A 22,346-nucleotide genomic window follows, 5' to 3' on the forward strand; every position below is an offset into this window, starting at 1 on the left:
ATGCTGAACCCTGGCAGTACCTAATGGATCTAAGGTTTGGTGCGACATAGGCACACGCTGTTTTAGTCATCCGACTCGTCTTGATGAGCACTTATGAGAGCAGTACCCATAATGGAGCTGATGCTGAACCCTGGCAGTACCTAGCGGAACTAAGGTTTGGTGCAACGTAGGCACACGCTGTTTTAGTCATCCGACTCGTCTTGATGAGCACTTAGGAGAGCAGTACCCATGATAGAGCTGATGCTGAACCCTGGCAGTACCTAGTGGATCTAAGGTTTGGTGCATCATAGGGACACGCTGTTTTAGTCACCCGACTCGTCTTGATAAGCACTTAGGAGAGCGGTACCCATGATAGAGCTGATGCTGAACCCTGGCAGTACCTAGTGGATCTAGGGTTTGGTGCAACATAGGCACACGCTGTTTTAGTCACCCGACTCGTCTTGATGAGCACTTAGGAGAGCAGTACCCATAATGGAGCTGATGCTGAACCCTGGCAGTACATAGTGGATCTAAGGTTTGGTGCAACATAGGCACGCGCTGTTTAGGTCATCCGACTCGTCTTGATGAGCACTTAGAAGAGCAGTACCCATGATAGAGCTGATGCTGAACCCTGGCAGTACCTAGTGGGTCTAAGGTTTGGTGCAACATAGGCACACGCTGTTTTAGTCATCCGACTCGTCTTGATGAGCACTTAGGAGAGCAGTACCCATGATAGAGCTGATGCTGAACCCTGGCAGTACCTAATGGATCTAAGGTTTGGTGCAACATAGGCACACGCTGTTTTAGTCATCCGACTCGTCTTGATGAGCACTTAGGAGAGCAGTACCCATGATAGAGCTGATGCTGAACCCTGGCAGTACCTAATGGATCTAAGGTTTGGTGCGACATAGGCACACGCTGTTTTAGTCATCCGACTCGTCTTGATGAGCACTTATGAGAGCAGTACCCATAATGGAGCTGATGCTGAACCCTGGCAGTACCTAGCGGAACTAAGGTTTGGTGCAACGTAGGCACACGCTGTTTTAGTCATCCGACTCGTCTTGATGAGCACTTAGGAGAGCAGTACCCATGATAGAGCTGATGCTGAACCCTGGCAGTACCTAGTGGATCTAAGGTTTGGTGCATCATAGGGACACGCTGTTTTAGTCACCCGACTCGTCTTGATAAGCACTTAGGAGAGCGGTACCCATGATAGAGCTGATGCTGAACCCTGGCAGTACCTAGTGGATCTAGGGTTTGGTGCAACATAGGCACACGCTGTTTTAGTCATCCGACTCGTCTTGATGAGCACTTAGGAGAGCAGTACCCATGATAGAGCTGATGCTGAACCCTGGCAGTACCTAGTGGATCTAAGGTTTGGTGCATCATAGGCACGCGCTGTTTTGGTCATCCGACTCGTCTTGATGAGCACTTAGGAGAGCAGTACCCATGATAGAGCTGATGCTGAACCCTGGCAATACCTAGTGGATCTAAGGTAGGTGGTAAGGCTCTATCATGGGTACCGCTCTCCTAAGTGCTCATCAAGACGAGTCGGGTGACTAAAACAGCGTGTGCCTATGTTGCACCAAACCTTAGATCCACTAGGTACTGCCAGGGTTCAGCATCAGCTCTATCATGGGTACTGCTCTTCTAAGTGCTCATCAAGACGAGTCGGATGACCTAAACAGCGCGTGCCTATGTTGCACCAAACCTTAGATCCACTATGTACTGCCAGGGTTCAGCATCAGCTCCATTATGGGTACTGCTCTCCTAAGTGCTCATCAAGACGAGTCGGGTGACTAAAACAGCGTGTGCCTATGTTGCACCAAACCCTAGATCCACTAGGTACTGCCAGGGTTCAGCATCAGCTCTATCATGGGTACCGCTCTCCTAAGTGCTTATCAAGACGAGTCGGGTGACTAAAACAGCGTGTCCCTATGATGCACCAAACCTTAGATCCACTAGGTACTGCCAGGGTTCAGCATCAGCTCTATCATGGGTACTGCTCTCCTAAGTGCTCATCAAGACGAGTCGGATGACTAAAACAGCGTGTGCCTACGTTGCACCAAACCTTAGTTCCGCTAGGTACTGCCAGGGTTCAGCATCAGCTCCATTATGGGTACTGCTCTCATAAGTGCTCATCAAGACGAGTCGGATGACTAAAACAGCGTGTGCCTATGTCGCACCAAACCTTAGATCCATTAGGTACTGCCAGGGTTCAGCATCAGCTCTATCATGGGTACTGCTCTCCTAAGTGCTCATCAAGACGAGTCGGATGACTAAAACAGCGTGTGCCTATGTTGCACCAAACCTTAGTTCCACTAGGTACTGCCAGGGTTCAGCATCAGCTCCATTATGGGTACTGCTCTCCTAAGTGCTCATCAAGACGAGTCGGGTGACTAAAACAGCCTGTGCCTATGTTGTACCAAATCTTAGATCCACTAGGTACTGCCAGGGTTCAGCATCAGCTCTATCATGGGTACTGCTCTCCTAAGTGCTCATCAAGACGAGTCGGATGACTAAAACAGCGTGTGCCTATGTTGCACCAAACCCTGGATCCACTAGGTACTGCCAGGGTTCAGCATCAGCTCTATCATGGGTACTGCACTCCTAAGTGCTCATCAAGACGAGTCGGATGACTAAAACAGCGTGTGCCTATGTTGCACCAAACCCTAGATCCACTAGGTACTGCCAGGGTTCAGCATCAGCTCTATCATGGTTACTGCTCTTCTAAGTGCTCCTCAAGACGAGTCGGATGACCAAAACAGCGCGTGCCTATGTTGCACCAAACCTTACTTCCACTATGTACTGCCAGGGTTCAGCATCAGCTCTATCATGGGTACCGCTCTACTAAGTGCTCATCAAGACGAGTCAGATGACCAAAACAGCGCGTGCCTATGTTGCACCAAACCTTAGATCCACTAGGTACTGCCAGGGTTCAGCATCAGCTCTATCGTGGGTACCGCTCTCCTAAGTGCTCATCAAGACGAGTCAGATGACCAAAACAGCGCGTGCCTATGTTGCACCAAACCTTAGATCCACTAGGTACTGCCAGGGTGCAGCATCAGCTCTATCATGGGTACTGCTCTCCTAAGTGCTCATCAAGACGAGTCGGACGACCTAAACAGCGCGTGCCTATGTTGCACCAAACCTTAGATCCACTAGGTACTGCCAGGGTTCAGCATCAGCTCTATCATGGGTACCGCTCTACTAAGTGCTCATCAAGACGAGTCGGGTGACTAAAACAGCGTGTGCCTATGTTGCACCAAACCACAGATTAATAAATAGTTACTACGTAACAGATACATCATTCCCATACAAAAGCGAAAATACCTACTCTATAATAGCCTACAAAAACTTAATAATAATACCTGCTGCTCAGGACGAGAAGAAATGTACCATAAGTATGGCGCACAAAGAGTCGAGACTGCCTTGCTCGCCGTGCGAGCCACGTGCCAACGCGTCATCGTAAGAATGCGCTAGGGTTGTACTGTTACTTATGTTATTATTGTAATAAAACGAATGTTGCGAATCAACCATATTTTATATTAGTCAATCAAATATTTAAAAACAACACTTATAATACCTGACTCAAAAAACTCCTTAATTTACGATTTATCTACTTATGTTCAAAGAAATAAATAGTGACAAAATTCATAAATATAGATTTAAAATACTACTCACCTTTCTTTGTCTCTCGGAAATGAAAAAACCGGCCAAGTGCGAGTCGGACTCGCCCACCGAGGGTTCCGTACTTTTTAGTATTTGTTATTATAGCGGCAACAGAAATACATCATCTGTGAAAATTTCAACTGTCTAGCTATCACGGTTCATGAGATACAGCCTGGTGACAGACGGACAGCGGCAGCGGAGTCTTAGTAATAGCATAGAGTAACTTATACTAGAGCGGTACTGTCATAGTAAATTTTGTAACCCATGTAAATTCACTGCCATCTGTCGACACACTTTAAAACTAAAAATGAAGATTTTTAAAAATACGATAGAATGTATTTAAATGTAGATAAATGATTTTTTTATTTGCATTCATTATTTTTATGATTTTGACCCATGTTCTTTCACTGATATGCGTTAAAATTGTTAAATAACAAACGAAACCGTAAACGCCATCTATACGACTGTAGGCCAAAACTAGTAGCGCCCTCTGAACGAGAATCAAATTTTCTTGATTTTCGAGGCATGTTTTTTCCTTAGACTGTATCCATTTATTACGGAGTTATATCTATCTTTGGTAATAGGGTGCCGTTTTTACCCTTTGGGTAAGGAACCCTAAAAAACGAAAAAATTTTCTTTTGTTTTTTGACTTTTACACCCATCTACTGCACAATAATTACGTGGTTTCGGCATTTCGAAGCGTAAGCGCGGGAAACGTGCGGTGCGAGCGCTCAGGCGGGCGTTCGGCGGCCCTCTGTCGATTATATCGTCGACGATACGCCGAGCAGTAGGCATATAGCGCGTGGCTTTGAGCGAGTGAAGGAGGCCTGACCAAACCTTAGATCCACTAGGTACTGCCAGGGTTCAGCATCAGCTCTATCATGGGTACTGCTCTCCTAAGTGCTCATCAAGACGAGTCGGATGACTAAAACAGCGTGTGCCTATGTTGCACCAAACCTTAGACCCACTAGGTACTGCCAGGGTTCAGCATCAGCTCTATCATGGGTACTGCTCTTCTAAGTGCTCATCAAGACGAGTCGGATGACCTAAACAGCGCGTGCCTATGTTGCACCAAACCTTAGATCCACTAGGTACTGCCAGGGTGCAGCATCAGCTCTATCATGGGTACCGCTCTCCTAAGTGCTCATCAAGACGAGTCAGATGACCGAAACAGCGCGTGCCTATGTTGCACCAAACCTTAGATCCACTAGGTACTGCCAGGGTTCAGCATCAGCTCTATCATGGGTACCGCTCTCCTAAGTGCTCATCAAGACGAGTCGGGTGACTAAAACAGCGTGTGCCTATGTTGCACCAAACCTTAGATCCACTAGGTACTGCCAGGGTTCAGCATCAGCTCTATCATGGGTACTGCTCTCCTAAGTGCTCATCAAGACGAGTCGGATGACTAAAACAGCGTGTGCCTATGTTGCACCAAACCTTAGATCCACTAGGTAGTGCCAGGGTTCAGCATCAGCTCTATCATGGGTACTGCTCTCCTAAGTGCTCATCAAGACGAGTCGGGTGACTAAAACAGCGTGTGCCTATGTTGCACCAAACCTTAGATCCACTAGGTACTGCCAGGGTTCAGCATCAGCTCTATCATGGGTACCGCTCTCCTAAGTGCTCATCAAGACGAGTCGGGTGACTAAAACAGCGTGTGCCTATGTTGCACCAAACCTTAGATCCACTAGGTACTGCCAGGGTTCAGCATCAGCTCTATCATGGGTACTGCTCTCCTAAGTGCTCATCAAGACGAGTCGGGTGACTAAAACAGCGTGTGCCTATGTTGCACCAAACCTTAGATCCACTAGGTACTGCCAGGGTTCAGCATCAGCTCCATTATGGGTACTGCTCTCCTAAGTGCTCATCAAGACGAGTCGGGTGACTAAAACAGCGTGTGCCTATGTTGCACCAAACCTTAGATCCACTAGGTACTGCTAGGGTTCAGCATCAGCTCTATCATGGGTACCGCTCTCCTAAGTGCTCATCAAGACGAGTCGGGTGACTAAAACAGCGTGTGCCTATGTTGCACCAAACCTTAGATCCACTAGGTAGTGCCAGGGTTCAGCATCAGCTCTATCATGGGTACTGCTCTCCTAAGTGCTCATCAAGACGAGTCGGATGACTAAAACAGCGTGTGCCTATGTTGCACCAAACCTTAGTTCCGCTAGGTACTGCCAGGGTTCAGCATCACCTCCATTATGGGTACTGCTCTCCTAAGTGCTCATCAAGACGAGTCGGGTGACTAAAACAGCGTGTGCCTATGTTGCACCAAACCTTAGATCCATTAGGTACTGCCAGGGTTCAGCATCAGCTCTATCATGGGTATGGCTCTCCGAAGTGCTCATCAAGACGAGTCGGATGACTAAAACAGCGTGTGCCTATGTTGCACCAAACCTTAGATCCATTAGGTACTGCCAGGGTTCAGCATCAGCTCTATCGTGGGTACGGCTCTCCGAAGTGCTCATCAAGACGATTTAAATGACCAAAACCGCGTATGTCTGTGTTGCACCAAACCAGAATTCTACTAGGTAGTAGGTAGGTACTGCTACTACTGCCAGGGTTCAGTCAGGGTCATTTTGCTGTCTCATTTTAAAATATCACGAATGTAATTTTATTAGACGTTGATGCAATTGAGAGTAATTCTAATAAATTTTTAGAAACTTTAATGGCCATTGAAGTTAATCCGAATTAAAGTTAATCCGAATTAACTTCAATGGCCATTAACGTCTCAAAAATTTAATCCGAATTAACTTTAATCCGAATTAACTTTAATCCGAATTAAATGGCTAATGGTTAATGGCCATTAACCTTTTTAATTGTTAATTTTTAATGGTTAATGGCATTAGCGTTCGGCCAACACTGGTAGATTGCATATTTTACTAGTCATTTTATACAAATATATGATGAATATTGCAATTAAACACCTACTGTGAATTACAATAGAATACTAAAAAACCTCTAGTAAAAAAATTAAGTTAACAATATATTAAAAAAAAAAACCTCTACGAAAAAACCATTACATGAGACCAACTTTTCTCATCGCCCGTACAAAGGAATAATACTAGACTACATAAAGCAGTGAGATGGAAGTCACTCACAAATATAAAAAAAAGTTATGCCGTAAAAACATGGAGGTGATATATTATTGGCCGGTACTGTATCTACTCTATACCTAACATGATTGACAACGTAAACTAGGAGACGCATCTCAGACACAAAGAACGATAATAACATCAACCACACGTCAATCATATTAAACGTTGCCAATTCGCTCAAAATCCTACAAACATCTGTGCGCCAGCGCTGCGCGGACATGTCAAAAGGTCCTATATCAGTATAGCTTTAAAGCGCATGTGCCGTTCTAATTTAGTTAGTGTTCCAATAAGAAATAAATAGCAGCAACGTCTGCCAATGCGTCCAGTTGACGCAATGTGCAGTCTCGAATCGATTGAATGTCTGTGCTTTCTATTGCACATTCGATCACTGATTCTTTAGGCATAGTGCGGGCTAGACACTATCAGAATTGATGGTGTGTTTAAGTAATGACATTATTAGATACTAAATAAAAAATAAATAAAAAAAACATTTATTCTGGCGAAATAAACCCTATTTTACATTTTCTTATTCTGCCAAACTACCTACTAACTACTAACTATTGATAGTGTGTAGTAGTTGGAAATCAATGAAATAATATGAAAATTAAAATAAAGCAAGGGAATGACAATATTTTTCAAGTAATTCTTTAGTATAACATTAATTAATTTCGTAGGCAGATCATATAATTACTTAGAATTTAGAATTTATCACTTCATAGTATGGTTAGGTTAGGTTTGACTTTTTCATGATGTGGCCAACCGATCATTTCATGAAATGACTACCTCATCATGAAATGATAAATTTTTAGAGCGTTTTCACATTGTCCATTGTCTGATCCGATATGGGATGTAGGATCCTACATCCCCGTAGTCAGGCCGCGGGGGGGGGGGCGTCTTTAGCGGTCACGCACACTCCAAGAAGCATCATGCCTACACATAAATAAATAAATATTATCGGTCCGACAGCTGACGGGGGGCTCCGACATGGCTGACTTTATCGGAAGCGCCTTTCAGATATCGGATGTCGGAAGACAAAAACAGCTGCAGGAGAGTGCCATTGGCATTAAGTCCGACTTTTTTGCGTTATTTGTCGTTTTATAGTAATTATAATTTATTAAATGCATAAATAAATACAGAGAAACACATATATCAAACGCAAACGGCAAACGGGGGCGGGGGTTAGCAAAAATCTTATTTAATTTTTATCTGTTTCCTGTGTTCAAGTTTAAATATCTGTTAAGATTATGAATGATATTTGTCCTAACATTTAATTTGGATTAAACGTCACGTGACACTGTCTACAGTTGAGATTTGAGATGGATCTTGTGACAAGACAATGCTTATTGAGAGATTAATCAATTTCACACGCAGTCATTGTAAGGAAAGTGCTTAGTGTCAAGGAAATTATACTTTCTAATTATAGATTGATCCTTAGTATCTATTTAAACCTAAATGATTTTTCGTTCTATTTTAAATAATAACGTATGCACAAAATGCATTGCCCTAAAAACAATTAGTAAAAAAATGTTAGAGGTTCCGTCGTGTGGTAATAATTGTTATGGAAAAAGAAGTAGGAAGTACTTGGTCCCCAAATTGTATAATGAAATACCGTATGATATAAGGGAATGTTAATCACTTAGGATGTTTAAATTTAAAATGAAAATGTTTCCATTAAACAAAATTAAATTGAAGTTACCACCATATAAAGCAATAAGATGTATGTACTTACTTAAGGGGCTACCTGAGGTTTTCATCGATTTTTGACAAGTTTTGAATCGTATCTCCTACTTTTGCACTACATATAGAATAATAAGACAAGCGGCTATCGGTTTTTCAATCTTTTATCTCCATTTTTGTCTACCGGATTGTGAAAAAAATGAATACTTATTTATTTGTGATTGTTTTAAACATTGTCTAAAAAAACACTTTTTTCGTATCTCGATCGCTGTGAAAGACGAAATCTACATATTTGGGTTCGTCTTAGACGTCTCTAAAAATTTGTCTAAGGTTTTAATTTTAAACTAATTAACACAAAAGTTATGGCCAGAAAACCAGTTTTTTGGCCTAAAATTGTTCAACTTTGATGCCAAATATTTCGAAAACAATGAACTTTGAAGTAAATATGGGATACTATATTGCTAAAATCCGTTGCTGTTAATATGATAAGCTACAAAAAACATTACAAAACTAAGGGATTCAAATCGAAGGTCATTGGGGCATGGGATCCCCTTAATAATTAATAGACAAAAGTTCTTTCCACATGTTGAATTTTATAACTAAATCTAGGTAAATAGATAGAAAATGAGCAATTTATCACACTAAATTGGAAACTTAAAAAATATATGGGAATAATAAATAAATACAACAAAAGTAAAAAAAAAAAAACTTCCAAATAGGAAAAAAATAATGGTACTATTCGATTCCTTACATTTTATTAAAAAATATATTGTACAGCAACAATATACATAAACGCAATATGTGTCCGACAAAATCGCAATTTCCTTGTTTCCACGGCTTCTGGCACACTTCTGGTTCTGAGCAATAGCGACGTTACATGCTGACGTCACGATGTAATGCCAATTTGTTAGAAGCGTTTCGTCAGTAAGTGCGGGTGCCAGACTTTGACCATCATTTGTGACTTTTGTATTGCTTTAAGAGAATGGGTCCCATAGACATTTGATCCTCAAAACAAACCTGAACGACTGATACCATTAATAAAGAATTGTGGAATACCTTATTAGCTAAGGTTAAGGTTCTAACCACCTGTGTTCTGCCAACAAACTGTCTTGCAATTTGGCAGAAGAATAAATTGTAAAAATAAGGGGTTATTTCATCAGAACAAATGATTTATTTATTTTATTTTTATTTTTTAATGCAAGAAAAATAAATCCCGAATTTTAGTTAGCTGCGACTTTGACACACTTCCTTCATTTCATTATGTTTTATATTAGGTAACTTAAATTAAATTTTATACTTATGTGACAAATTCCCTTAATTCCAGTTTAATTCTCTACGTTAAATTAAAGGATACTAACTAGAAGTATTACTTGTGAAACATTATATTTTTAGAAAAACTAAATCAAGTAAATTGGGCCGTGCGTGTCAAGCGCTCAGCTCAGCGACGCGCTCAAAGCGTAAATGATTAAACGTGTTATTAAAATCATCAGTTTTACTAAATGACTGACGTGACCCTAAAATTCAGTTGCCGGAAAATGCGAAACCGTGATACTAACAGTTTTAAATAAATCGTGTCAATCGTTTAATTAAAGAAACCGTCGACATTATTAAATATTTAAAGACCCGACGGTGTTTTTTAATATTTAATATTGTCTTGTATAAACAGTTGTCCGTTTATTTTGGTTTTCATACCAGCACACAATTTGTAGGTAGGTAGAATATAACCAAGATAATAAAATCTTACTAAATGAAAAATTACGGACGGATTTTTTACGCATCGATTAGATCGACTTTGGGAAGGTAAGAATAGAAATCCTATTTAAATATGTATTTTATTAGAGGACTAATTGGCTTAATAAAGTCTCGTAAAGTAAAAACGGCCGTATTTCATGTTGAAGACCATTCATATCAATAGAAAGTTACACGCGAATTTTTATTGATGTTCATTTTGATATGTAAATTATGACTACATTTGTTATAATTCGTGCGAGCATTTTGCTCGTACGTGTTCGTTAATGTATTGGCATGAGCGAGACGCACGCACGGGCGAATGAAAACAAAATGATATCATTTGGATATCAAAATATACGCAAGAATTGGCATTCCTGACTGGAAAACGTGACTCATAGATGTTATTATAATAGAAGAATGAGATAATTTCTTCAGTGGTTGTTATGTAAGCACTTCAGTATTTTTGTCTAGCTAGGTCAAGAACTGACGTGTTGTTATTCACACTTAGACATCGTTAGTCAAATAAACAAATAAATATTACGAGACTTCACAAATCAACAGAATAAATAATAGTAATAGGTACAGAAGATTCACGCTCTAACAAAACGCGTCTATTACGACAGATATGACCGCTAGGTGGCGCAAGTGCGAGCAGGCGTCCGTTTCGTAGTGGTGCGCGGCAACTACTATGGCTAGACACAAAAATTGGTGTGGGCCGCATGTACTTGTAGCGACACGACGAAATTGTGGAGTGAGCCACGCCTGACAAATCAGCGTAGTCCCACAGTAGGCTCAATAAGGCTTGTATTATGGATACTTTTTTTATTCAGAGCCTACTGTGTCCCACTACTGGGCAAAGGCCTCCCCCCTCTCTTTATCCACTCGTCTCTGTTTGGTGCTATATCTGGCCAGCCTCTCAAAAAGGAGTCCAAATTATCCCGCCATCGCCGACGAGGTCTGCCAGATCCCCGGTTAGACTCGTGGGTTGTGGGGCTCCCACTCCGTGGTTATCATGGCCCACAAGTCGTCCGGCATTCGGCACACATGACCAGCCCCGTCTCATTTCAGCTTAGCCGCTTTCCGAGCTACGTCTATTATTAATTATTATGGATACTAGACAATGGTATTTAAATGTATAAGATATAGTAGTAGGTAGGCCTACTAAGCGTGATTCGTCTGCGTGGAATGATGAAAACGATGATTATGAAGTATGTCTTAACCCCGGGTCTCAAACTATTTCGGTCAATCGGTTTAGCGGTTTAAGCGTGAAGAGGCAACAGAGAGACAGAGTTACTTTCGCATTTATGATATTAAGTAACATAAACAAGCACAGACTAAACAGGACACTAAACGTATAAGTATTAATTTCTTTAAATAACGTAGCGCACTACTGAAAACAGATTTATCAAAATTTTACCTATAAATGGGTTAAAACTACGATGAAATTGTTTAACGACTTCTACGTGCACAAAGCCGCGGGTGGAAGCTAGTATAATGGCTCCTCTACACGATGGCCCAGCGCTGGGCCGGCGAGATGGCCATGCGATGGTCGAGAGCACGCACCATGGAATGGGGCCACGAAAAGATGCGTACTTGCGTACGCGCCACCGTTGGCCTACTACCTTTGATGTGCAGAAGAAATACCGACAGCGTGGCTATCCCATCGCCATCCCGCCGCGCCATAAGCCATCCGACCCCATCCCATCTTATAATAAGCGATCCCATCTTAGTGGGCCAGTATGATGGCCCATCGTGTAGAGGAGCCATAAAATACATAAACACTTTATAAGTGTGGCTGTGATGTAAGTATAACTGGTGTTCATACCGGGGCCTGTTTACACATTGATTAGTGTTTAGTCCGAGTTCATTCATTTTGTCACTTAACGCAAGTCAAATAGCACTTTCCTCACCGGGATTCGAAACCGGGACCTTAGCTTCGTAACCAGGGTCACTACCGAACACTACGGAGGTCGTCCTAAGTTAATTTCGTGTCTAATTATTAAATTCTTGTCAATTAGCAACGTTTGATTAGAAACTTATCGTGATTTAACTGACACTAATGATTGCCCAAGATTTATGACAACAAATTAAATAGCTTATCGAAGTAATAACTCAATGTCACTTACGTGCATTTCATAAACTGTATAAAAACTCACATTATCACTCAAGTCTCTACTAAAAACTTGGGTCTCTAACAAGTTGAAAGAACTTAAGTTTCGACTAACTTATATGAGTCTGAAAGACACCGTTGAGTCTTACAGCACGTGCATTTCATAAACCGCAATTAAAACTCACATTATAACTGTATTTTAACACAAAACGTAAAAGGAACTGTCCTAGGTAGTAGCTACTAAACTACTGCCAGGAGTGCAAGACCCAACGTCTCAAGGATAGCGACTGTGCAGTATGTTAGTGTTGGTAGGAGCTAGTCTTTTGAGTCTACATTTGAAGAACTCGGAATAATTTTTACTAAACTGCGCTAAGAAAACTACCGACCGAGTCCTTTAAGACCCGAGTCGTCCTATAAAAAAAACATTTATCGTCGCAAAAACAAACTTACAGCAACAGACGAAAAAACAATATACAGAAAATAGTCTTCTTTAAACGCAACGCAAAAGGACTCGAGCCTCCGAATAAAGAATCCTACAAAAAATGTTACAGGTTTTGTATTAAATACTGTATGCTACTAGGGAAGTAAAGAAAATAAGTGTGTGTCTCATAAATTATACATGAAGACAATGCATTCATATTTATAAAAAAAGGGTGTTCTCTGAAATATATCTCTACAATTGAAAAAAAAAACTCAGGTTTCGACTTAATTATCGAATCAGGAAAACACAGTCGAGTCTTAAAGCAGTCTCGACCAACACTAGAGCATGTAGGCGTCCGTTCCTCATGAATGAACATCAGGCTTGAGATACTTAATACCCTTTGTTTCATTGTGATAGACCAATCTCGGAATCTAGGTGATAAGGTATTGAGAGCATTGAATGTATTGTGATTTTGAAGGCACTTTCGATTGTGTACGTGATGGAACGGCGAGCGTAATGAAAATGGAAAGGTCCGAGTATTAAGATCTCAATAATATTGTGTTACTTACATTTAAGTAGGTATATTATTACACCAATGTAGGTGCCTATATTATTTATATTAACATTTTTCAACTCAACCCAGCTGATGCGGTTACCGTTGCCTGTGGACGCCTGCAACTCCAAGGGTGTAAAAGTCACATACGCCTTTAAGTCCCATTAAAATCATTCTTTTTTAAAGAATCATCATCATCATCAGCATATCCGCCTTTTACCGCCCACTGCTGAGCATAGACCTATCTTCGAGTACGCCACATATCCCGGTCCTGACCCAAACTCATCCAGAAATGACCCGCAGTCTTCCGAATGTCGTCCACCCAACGAGCCAACGGACGCCAACCAATATATGTACTAAAGTCCCAAAACAACAAAACTAAAATCTTTTTCAACGCATAACTGCATACCATAAAGTTGCAAAAGTCGCTATGGTAGGTAATAGTTGCCGCAAGACCAATTAAAAATTAATAAACAAGATAAAGAAGAAAACAGTGATGTCGACACAACTTAGGGAACCTCGTAAACATTCGTCATGGCGCAAAACCTTGTGACAGAACCGTTCTATGGAACATGAAAGACATTTTTTACGCAGCCGCGAGCCGCTGACAGGTGGAGCGACCGTGAGAGAAAACACCGATTTATCAATTCTAGCGGGTCTTGCGAAGAAAGATATTGTCTTGATGGTCCTACTTTTAGCATATCATAACGTGAATATGTACTTAGCGATGAAAGCGAAAATGATTTCCAAGTATTTTTAGAAAATTATTGTCAAATAAATTTTAGTTAATGTTTTTGTTTAATGTATAGTTAAGGTCAAAACAATGTAAACGACGCCACCAAAATACTACTTACGCACAGGACATTAAACTTAGTGTTTTTACATATTTTTGTCCCATGGTCCAAAATGATATTTTTGAGATCGACTGTCGAGGCTTTTTTGCTTAGCTTAAAATTTTAATAGACCCAAAGATCCATTGATTTAACAATATGTTGTAAAAAGTGTAGTTACTCGTACCTACTTATCTAAAGGTGCCCTCAAGATGTCACGATATCAATAGGTCTATAGGCTGCGGATGCGGTCGACGCTTACCAAAAAGCGGCCAGTACTCTAACTCGCGACCGTTACCAATGGCCTGAAACTTTAAATTGCGAGGAAAGGCCGTTTTCAATCTGAAACTAACTTGACTTGGAAACGCCAACTGTGTTGCAATTATATTTATTTAGGCGAAACACCCCCTCCTTATTCATAAAACTACGGCCCTGATTTAGTTAAATTATGTTGTATCCCTTTCTTACAAATACATAAGTCAAAATGACAGAAAAAGACAAACGATTCATAGCTAATTCAGGCCAGTAACGCGTTTTTGAATAACGCCAATATTGTTTATAATCTCAGGAGTGCCTGGTCCGGTTAGTCCAGCCCCAGCCTCGCTTTGTTTTATTGCAGTAGCCTACTCTATCACACTAATTGTAAATTGTGTGAGGTGTGCAATAAATCGTATTGCATTGTAATTGATTAACCCTTTCACCGTCAAAGACACAGACGCGGGCTACTGCCCAATATCAACCTTGCGACAAGGATCACGATGACCTGCAGCACACAATTGGCGTGGCGATCAAAGGGATTTGATCGTTTCATCAGCTATCATCACTTAACAAACAGGTCCGTAGCTACAAATTTATAACAAACTTGAGTTGAGCGAACGACTGTTTTTGTAATGACCGAGATAACGCGAAGCGTCTTCATTTCAGGGGGCTAAGATGACAATCGTTGATAGAAATCGAATCTTAAATAGTGTATCACGGACTTTTCGTAGCCTCTGTCATCCCGGTACATTTTATGTTCGTTTGGCATTTGTCGATGTACAGTCAGCTACAGAGAGAGGTGCCCCCCCCCTGCAAACAAATGTCTATGCAGGGGGGGATTGTCGTCTTGGCTAGGCCCCAGATTGGGCAAAAATACTTTCGTATGTCAGTCCGCTGTGCTATTTTCCGCATATCTCCGGATCTCGTGAAATTTTGTGAACAAGTTCGATGATTATATTGTTTTGTCGATTCAGTTCTTGGATTTTTTCAAAATGGTTAAGCCATGGGGGTTCGTGAGAATTGCAGCTCACAAAGCTACTACATACATACTAAGTAACTGGAAGAGATCCCCCAAAGGGATAAGTTCGCCTTTGTACATCTTATTATTTGTTCCATGTAATTTTTAATATGTATATTTGTACAATAAAGAGTTTACTACTACTACTACTACTGCTACTACATATTTATATTAATTAGCCAGTTATATTTATTTATTGGGATGCATATTGTTGTTTATGATCTTCGTCCCTGAGCCGGTTAGACCAGCTCCTCTTTGTCTTTTTGCAGCGTGTGAGCGGCCCTGGACGCCGCAATCCGCAATTAAAGCGCCCGGTTTCGAGCTAGGACCAGCTTGGCGACGTAAAAACATAATGATAAATTGAACATATTTTACTAGAATCCTGTTTTAATAAAACAGGATTATCGATTGACTCGGTTTAGGAGTAGGAACGTAAGTAATTAAGGTTTACTTTGAAATTGGTTCGTAATTCTTGAATTGAAGTTTAATTAATGTTGTGCTGGGAAGAATTGATTTGCACAGGTGACTTTTGCGCATTACTTGGTGCGGATCTTGTGTTAAGGATTGATAAAATAACATTGGACTGAAATGAAAGTAAGATTACTCACCTTTGTTTCGAGCCTCTCGTTTTCATTCTTGAAATGGGTGCGTTCCGTTTCCACCTTATCCAGTTTAGCTCGCAGGGTCTCCAGCTCCTCCTAGAATCAAAGAAACATACACGTTAGGAATGTTTAGGTTTTAATACATGTACTTAAAAGTGAAATTATTCTATATCAAGTTTTTGCCAATTTCGATTGTGATTCTATTGTTTGACTACTTCTTATTAATATAATCTAACTATAGGTATAGTTGCGTTGTGTAATTTCCTGGATAAGTTTGGTTTTCAGTATCAAGCATTATTATAGCATTATTAGTTAGTATAGGTTTAACTAACATAGGCTTAAGGGAATGTACACTAACACTATATGGACATTAGTCTGAAATAAAACATATTGATTGATTGATTGATTGATTATAAGTGCTTGTTATATTGTGACATAAAATTGTATTAACTCTTAGTATCAGTGCGTCAAAAAATTGGTCACTAAATAAGTCAGGATTTCATTACAGACACCGAGAGGCCAATTCTAACTTACATTTTGACATCAAAATGATATCTAAATGATGTCTTTTTGTCATCATTCGCCCATTTTAATGTCAAATGTACGTTCAAATTAGCCTCCGGTACAGACTAAAGCAAATAAAAGATGCTAAAAATTGCAACTCCATTGTTTAAAATAAAATAGGTAAATTTAATGGTTTATTAGTTGAGCCTGAAACGAGTTTTGGTTGCGTTGTCATTGTAAGATGCGCAGTTGAGTGCCACATTGGTACCTACCTACTGAATGCAAGCATTAATTGCAACGACAACCATCCTGAATCCTGACATTTGACGAACGCAACTAAGAGTAAGCACTTTCAATTCCCACGCAAGCTCTTGACCCGCGACCCGCGATGGCAATCACGCTATGATATAATTCGATTAGCTTCATATGAACTTTCTCGCATATAAGAAGTTTAGTTACAATGTAGAAGATGCAATTATGTCGTCAAGGTTTAGAAATAGGGGTTTAACCTTTTGGACGCCAATGACGGATATATCGACACCGCAGGTCCAACGCCAAAGACGGATTAATCGGTCGCAGACCTCAGAGCAACATGCATGTGCATAAAGTTCAATTTCAGTTTTGACACTTCGGTGACGTGGCGTCCGAGTGACAGCTTTTGTGTTTGACACGGCGTCGAAAAGGTTAAACATCAGAAAGGACAAGAGGAACTACCGCGGCTGCAATCAATTTTGAAAATATCTGGACGTTAATAATATTGTCATAAAACTACTTTAAAATTGGCGAGTTTATTTGTCACTTCCCTCGCGTAAGTACCTACCTATGTATATACTTAAGCGTTCAACTTAATTATGTAGTGTGTAGTTAATTTTAGTTAGTACCGCCACCGTATAAACCCCTTCACATAGCCATGTATTGTGAGATTATGACAGCTCTTTACCTAAGCGTACCTTGTCACACAAATACACGACAAGAAACCTCGACATCGACAAAACAACAACTTATTTTTGCACGCATCACACGCTTTGCGCGTTAAACCGTTTTTCTGCAATTCAATTATCGAATCTCGCATTAAATCAAATTCCTTGGAAACGCCACAGCCACTGTAGACATGAAAGCAGAAATCGAGCCGTTCGAGATGTCCGGCGGAGCGCTACGTCGCGTGCGCATTATGGCCGTATTACTAATTTGTTGCACAAACGTGTGAGTAGCAGTCTCAGATGACGAGTGTAACGTGAGTTTGAGATCCGTAGTAACTATGCGTTATCTGGTTCCTGCGTGCGTTACCCATCATTCCTCGGGCTTTGTTAACAATTGGAAATACATCTGAAACTATGGAACGTGCACGTAATGTACTCTCGATAAAATATATACAAACATACAGAATAAGTTTATATTGGTTTTAAACATGTAATAAAGCGGTTTACGGTCCGTTATATCATTCATATCATATACGATCAGGTAACGCAATATGTAATAGCTGTTTATAAACAACTCTATGCTAGTGAAGTACTGTTACTTTCGCCACTTCGAACGTATATACACTGATATCAGAATTACATCTAACCGATGTCATTCAATTATCGTGCATTTCGCTCGTACTTGTCCGGACATATATTGACGCGAGCGAGACGCACAATAACTAAAAAACATGATTCAAATGTCATTCTGATGTCAGTTTACGTTCGAATTGGCCTTTAAGGCATCTATAGTGTTGAATCTTGTGACATAATACTTGTTTATACAAACATTTAAAATATTTATATTCGAAACAAGTATGATATACTAAGCAGCAAATCAAATGTCTAAAAATAGATTACTGAAAATCTTGGTTTTTCCGTCGGTTTGCCTAAGTCCTTTTTTAATCGTACCACAACTCGTATTAAGATTAGTGTCCGACGAAGTGTCGGCAGGTTTCAGCATACAAATCATGTTTTCCGAAATCTGCCGAAGACCGAAAGTTTTGTTTTCGGCCAAATAAATGCCGAACCTTTCGGCCGTGCTAAAACTGCAAAAATTCGGTTTCGCTCCAAAATGATCCTTAAGGACTGTTGGAATTCCGATATGTCTGAAAAACATCAAGCAGCAAGCACCTGCCAACTGGTATTGCTAATCCATTTTTGGCATCCATGTTTGCATTGTTTGTATTTTACGAAACAACAGCTGATGTAGTGGAGCTCGCGATTTTTTGTCTTAAATGACTTGCCTGGACAATACTGGAATGAACAATTGTTGTAACGATGCTCATTAATGGGAGTGATAGTATTGTCACGATAGTATTACGCTTTACCCGCTTTCATAAAAACGGTCCACACGATTATAAGTAATAGTTATTCAAATGGTTCTTCTTTCCCTGCCACTTTCTTTAGCCATGTGGGACAGAGAAGAGTGGATGGTAACAGGCCACGAACAAAACTACCAATGACATCAACAACCAACATCAAAGCTGCAGTGGATGGGTTGGCACACGAGTGTGCCAAGAAGGTCGCCAGCAGAGAAGAATGGCGGCGTGTTGTAAAGCGCGTCACCAATCGCTAAAAGTCTGTTTTTTTTATTCCGTAGACTAAAATGACGTTTCATGTGTATGAGATGAAAGAAAGAAAGAAAGAAAATACATTTATTTGACGCCACAACATAGTACATAAAAAAGAAAAGCATGCAGACAAAAAAACATTTGGACGCCAAAAAGGATCCCCATTCAGCATAGTGCCGCGGCAAACCGTGGCGCTGGTTTTCTGTGGGGACCTGGCTTAATCTAAAAATAATGGCGACACGTACGCCAACGACACACAAATAAATTTACATTGACATAAAAATACAAACATTATTAAACAGAAAATTAAGACAAATAAAATATTAATTACCGCCTTTTTTAAATATATTTATAACGAAGATGACATTTCTTAGTACCACATGAAATGTCATTTTAGTCTACGGAATAAAAAAACAGAATATATAATATTGAAATGGGAATAGTTATTAAAGTTGGACTACTTATTGGAACGAGTTGAGGTACCCAAGCCTGAGTCTGCTTGATTATTATTATTTTATTATGAAACAAGTATCATTGCCCAATTTTCAGTATCTAATTAAAAAATACCGGCCTAGTGCGAGTCGGACTCGAACACGAAAGGTTCCGTGTTCCGTACCATTACGCAAAAAACGACAAAAAAATTGCGTCGGTTGTATGGAAGCCCCACTTATATATTTATTTCATTCTGTTTTTAGTATTTGTTGTTATAGCGGGAACAGAAATACATCATCTGTGAAAATTTCAACTGTCTAACTATCACGGTTCATGACATACAGCTTGGTGACAGACGGACGGACAGCGGAGTCTTAGTAATAGGGCCCCGTTTTTACCCTTTGGCTACCGGAGCCCTAAAAAATGAATGCACTGAATGTTTGATCTTGATGTGCTCAAGTCATGTTTTGAACATCCGCAACGTTTCGCAACTGCAGAATGCGTGGAAGAATGCGTTACAACGTATGCAGTCAGAGCCGATAATCTGTTATGACTATGTGACTATCGGCTCTCGCGATAGGAATGCCTGCTACTAGGTCACGAATAGTTTTTGGATTTGAAAACCTACACATGAAGTGCAAAGAAAAATAATTCGGCAAACTTCTTCAAACTTCGTCTGCGTGGAGTTAGGTAATTCCAGTAGCTTATTACGGTTCCGTACCTCAAAAGGAAAAAAAACGGAACCCTTATAGGATCACTCGTGCGTCTGTCTGTCCGTCTGTCAAAGCCTATCTTCTCCAAAACTACTGGACCAATTAAGTTGAAATTTGGTACACATATGTAAGTTTGTGACCCAAAGATGGACATGTAACGTATACAAATTAATTTTAAACACGGGGGTGTTACATATCAAATGAAAGAGCTCATTGTGGGAATCTCAAATATTTTTTTTTTATCATTTTAAGATAAACAGTTTAGAAGTTATTCAAGAAAATAGGCAAAATATGACCATTTCACCCCTCCTTTATCTCCGAAACTACTATGACTATTATACCTATATAAATTGCTATTGCATTTGAATTGAAAACAGACGCATATTAACAAGTATTGCAACGAAATTGACAACAAATTGCTCAAAAAGCTAGTTTGAAACTGGCCACAAAAGATGAAAAGAGATAGCCCTGGCAGATGTGCCGGAAGATCGGCTTATCGGCTATCACATAACCAGCGGCTCACCGCAAACCATGTTACGATGCTGCATGCAACTACTAGGCGTATTCTGATTGTTATAATATATAATAACAGGTTTTGAAGTTGATCTAGATTTGGGATGGCAGATCATGCCAGTGTCAAAAGCGACATTTCTAATTGAAGGAATGGCAGACAGAGTATAGCCATAACAAATGTAGATCAAATTAATAACCTGTTATTACAATCAGAATACGCCTCTAATTACAGCAGCGCACAGCACAAGCAACGAATTGATTATCAAGAATTTCGTCTGATAATTGTCTCATAGGATACCAGAAATGTTTTTATTCTGTCGATGAATTTGTAGCGGGCAGTTGTGGTTAAATTTAGTTTAATTTGTAAATATGTATATAATGTTAGAATAACTAATTAGTGTAGATGTTGCTACACCCGAATCGGGTAGCATGTTAGTGATGTTAGAACTTCTTGTAATATTTAATATATTTTGTACCTACTACATGTATGCAATTATGAAAGAATAAAGAATACCTATCTTATGGGAGGTTGGTAGCAGGCACACAAATAAATACCCTTCCCAGGATTCGAACCCGAAACCGGCTTCATAGGCACCGGAGGCTAACTACCGACTAGGCCAGGAGGCCGTCATCAAATGATGATTATCCAGTAAAACCAATACAATGTGCTACAATCATGGAATCGAACCCACCACAATCACACGACATGCTCTATTTATCCGTCGAATAAATTACCATCATAACTAACTTTATTTTCCATCATGGCAGACTACTGCTACCATCCGTTTGAAGAAAATAGTGATTACGGTTCTTGTGCGGTTATGAGTATACCCTTTTTAATTAGCAGTATGTGCAGTGGAGCTAAAATACTTTTTCTTTTCTGTATGTTATTGGCTATTACCTAAATAAAAATAACAGGCAATCCATGCGAATTCTTATTTGTCGTAATCGAGTGAAAACCTTTCATCGTGTTAAATAATTATGTACCATTAAATAATGACTTTATTTTCTTTATGGCCTTTTGGTTGGTTGCAATATTAAGAAGAGTACCTACGTGCGTAGCCACCTGCTAATCGTTTACGCTCCGTAGCGAACGCAACGCAACTATCACTGTCGCACTAATATAGAAGAGTGATAGACACAAAGGGTTTCGTTATCGTAGCGCAAGCGATTATCCCCTTGGCTAGGCACCCAGAAAATACCAACGTCTAAAATTATTGGATTTAAGTAGGCCAACAAATCATTTGTGATGCAGCTGGGAAAGCGATAAGATAAAGAGGAGCATAAGAGGTCTTGTTAGTAGGTTCAACCCAAATTAAACAGAATACAATTTACAAGAAGCATTAATTATAATTATAATCAGGTAAAACATGTATCAAGAGTAGGTACAACGATGGAAGATCACACATTTTAACTCCCTTATTCATAAAGGCGAAAACATTAATTAGCTAACAATCGTCATTTTTATCAGACTTCAAAAAAGGAGGTTATAACTTCTGTATTTGTAAAGGGGTAAAATATAAATTAGCCAATTATGCTTGTAGCGCATTTATGGATAATACCTAATAAATAAATAAAAAACAATGTCCTGGAATAGTTACGGATCGCGAAACTCCAAGATACTGTAAAAGGTATTATGTATATAAGAAGAACGACACAAACACTTATTAGTCTGACGAATTAGTGTTCCGAAAGCTACCAG

The 22,346-nt window shown here is 40.0% G+C and overlaps 1 protein-coding gene across 1 annotated transcript in view; it reads right to left on the bottom strand.

Annotated features, from left to right (window-relative positions):
* The window catches only part of LOC134750252 (unconventional myosin-XVIIIa), a 260,728-nt gene that overhangs the window by 19,884 nt on the left and 218,498 nt on the right, over positions 1–22,346 (bottom strand). Inside the window, exon 23 of the mRNA XM_063685406.1 lies at positions 15,956–16,045. Coding sequence (XP_063541476.1) covers positions 15,956–16,045 — 90 coding nt within the window. The remainder of the gene's footprint in view (positions 1–15,955; positions 16,046–22,346) is intronic.

Source organism: Cydia strobilella, chromosome 19 (genome assembly GCF_947568885.1).
Source record: "Cydia strobilella chromosome 19, ilCydStro3.1, whole genome shotgun sequence".
Classification (NCBI taxonomy): domain Eukaryota; kingdom Metazoa; phylum Arthropoda; class Insecta; order Lepidoptera; family Tortricidae; genus Cydia; species Cydia strobilella.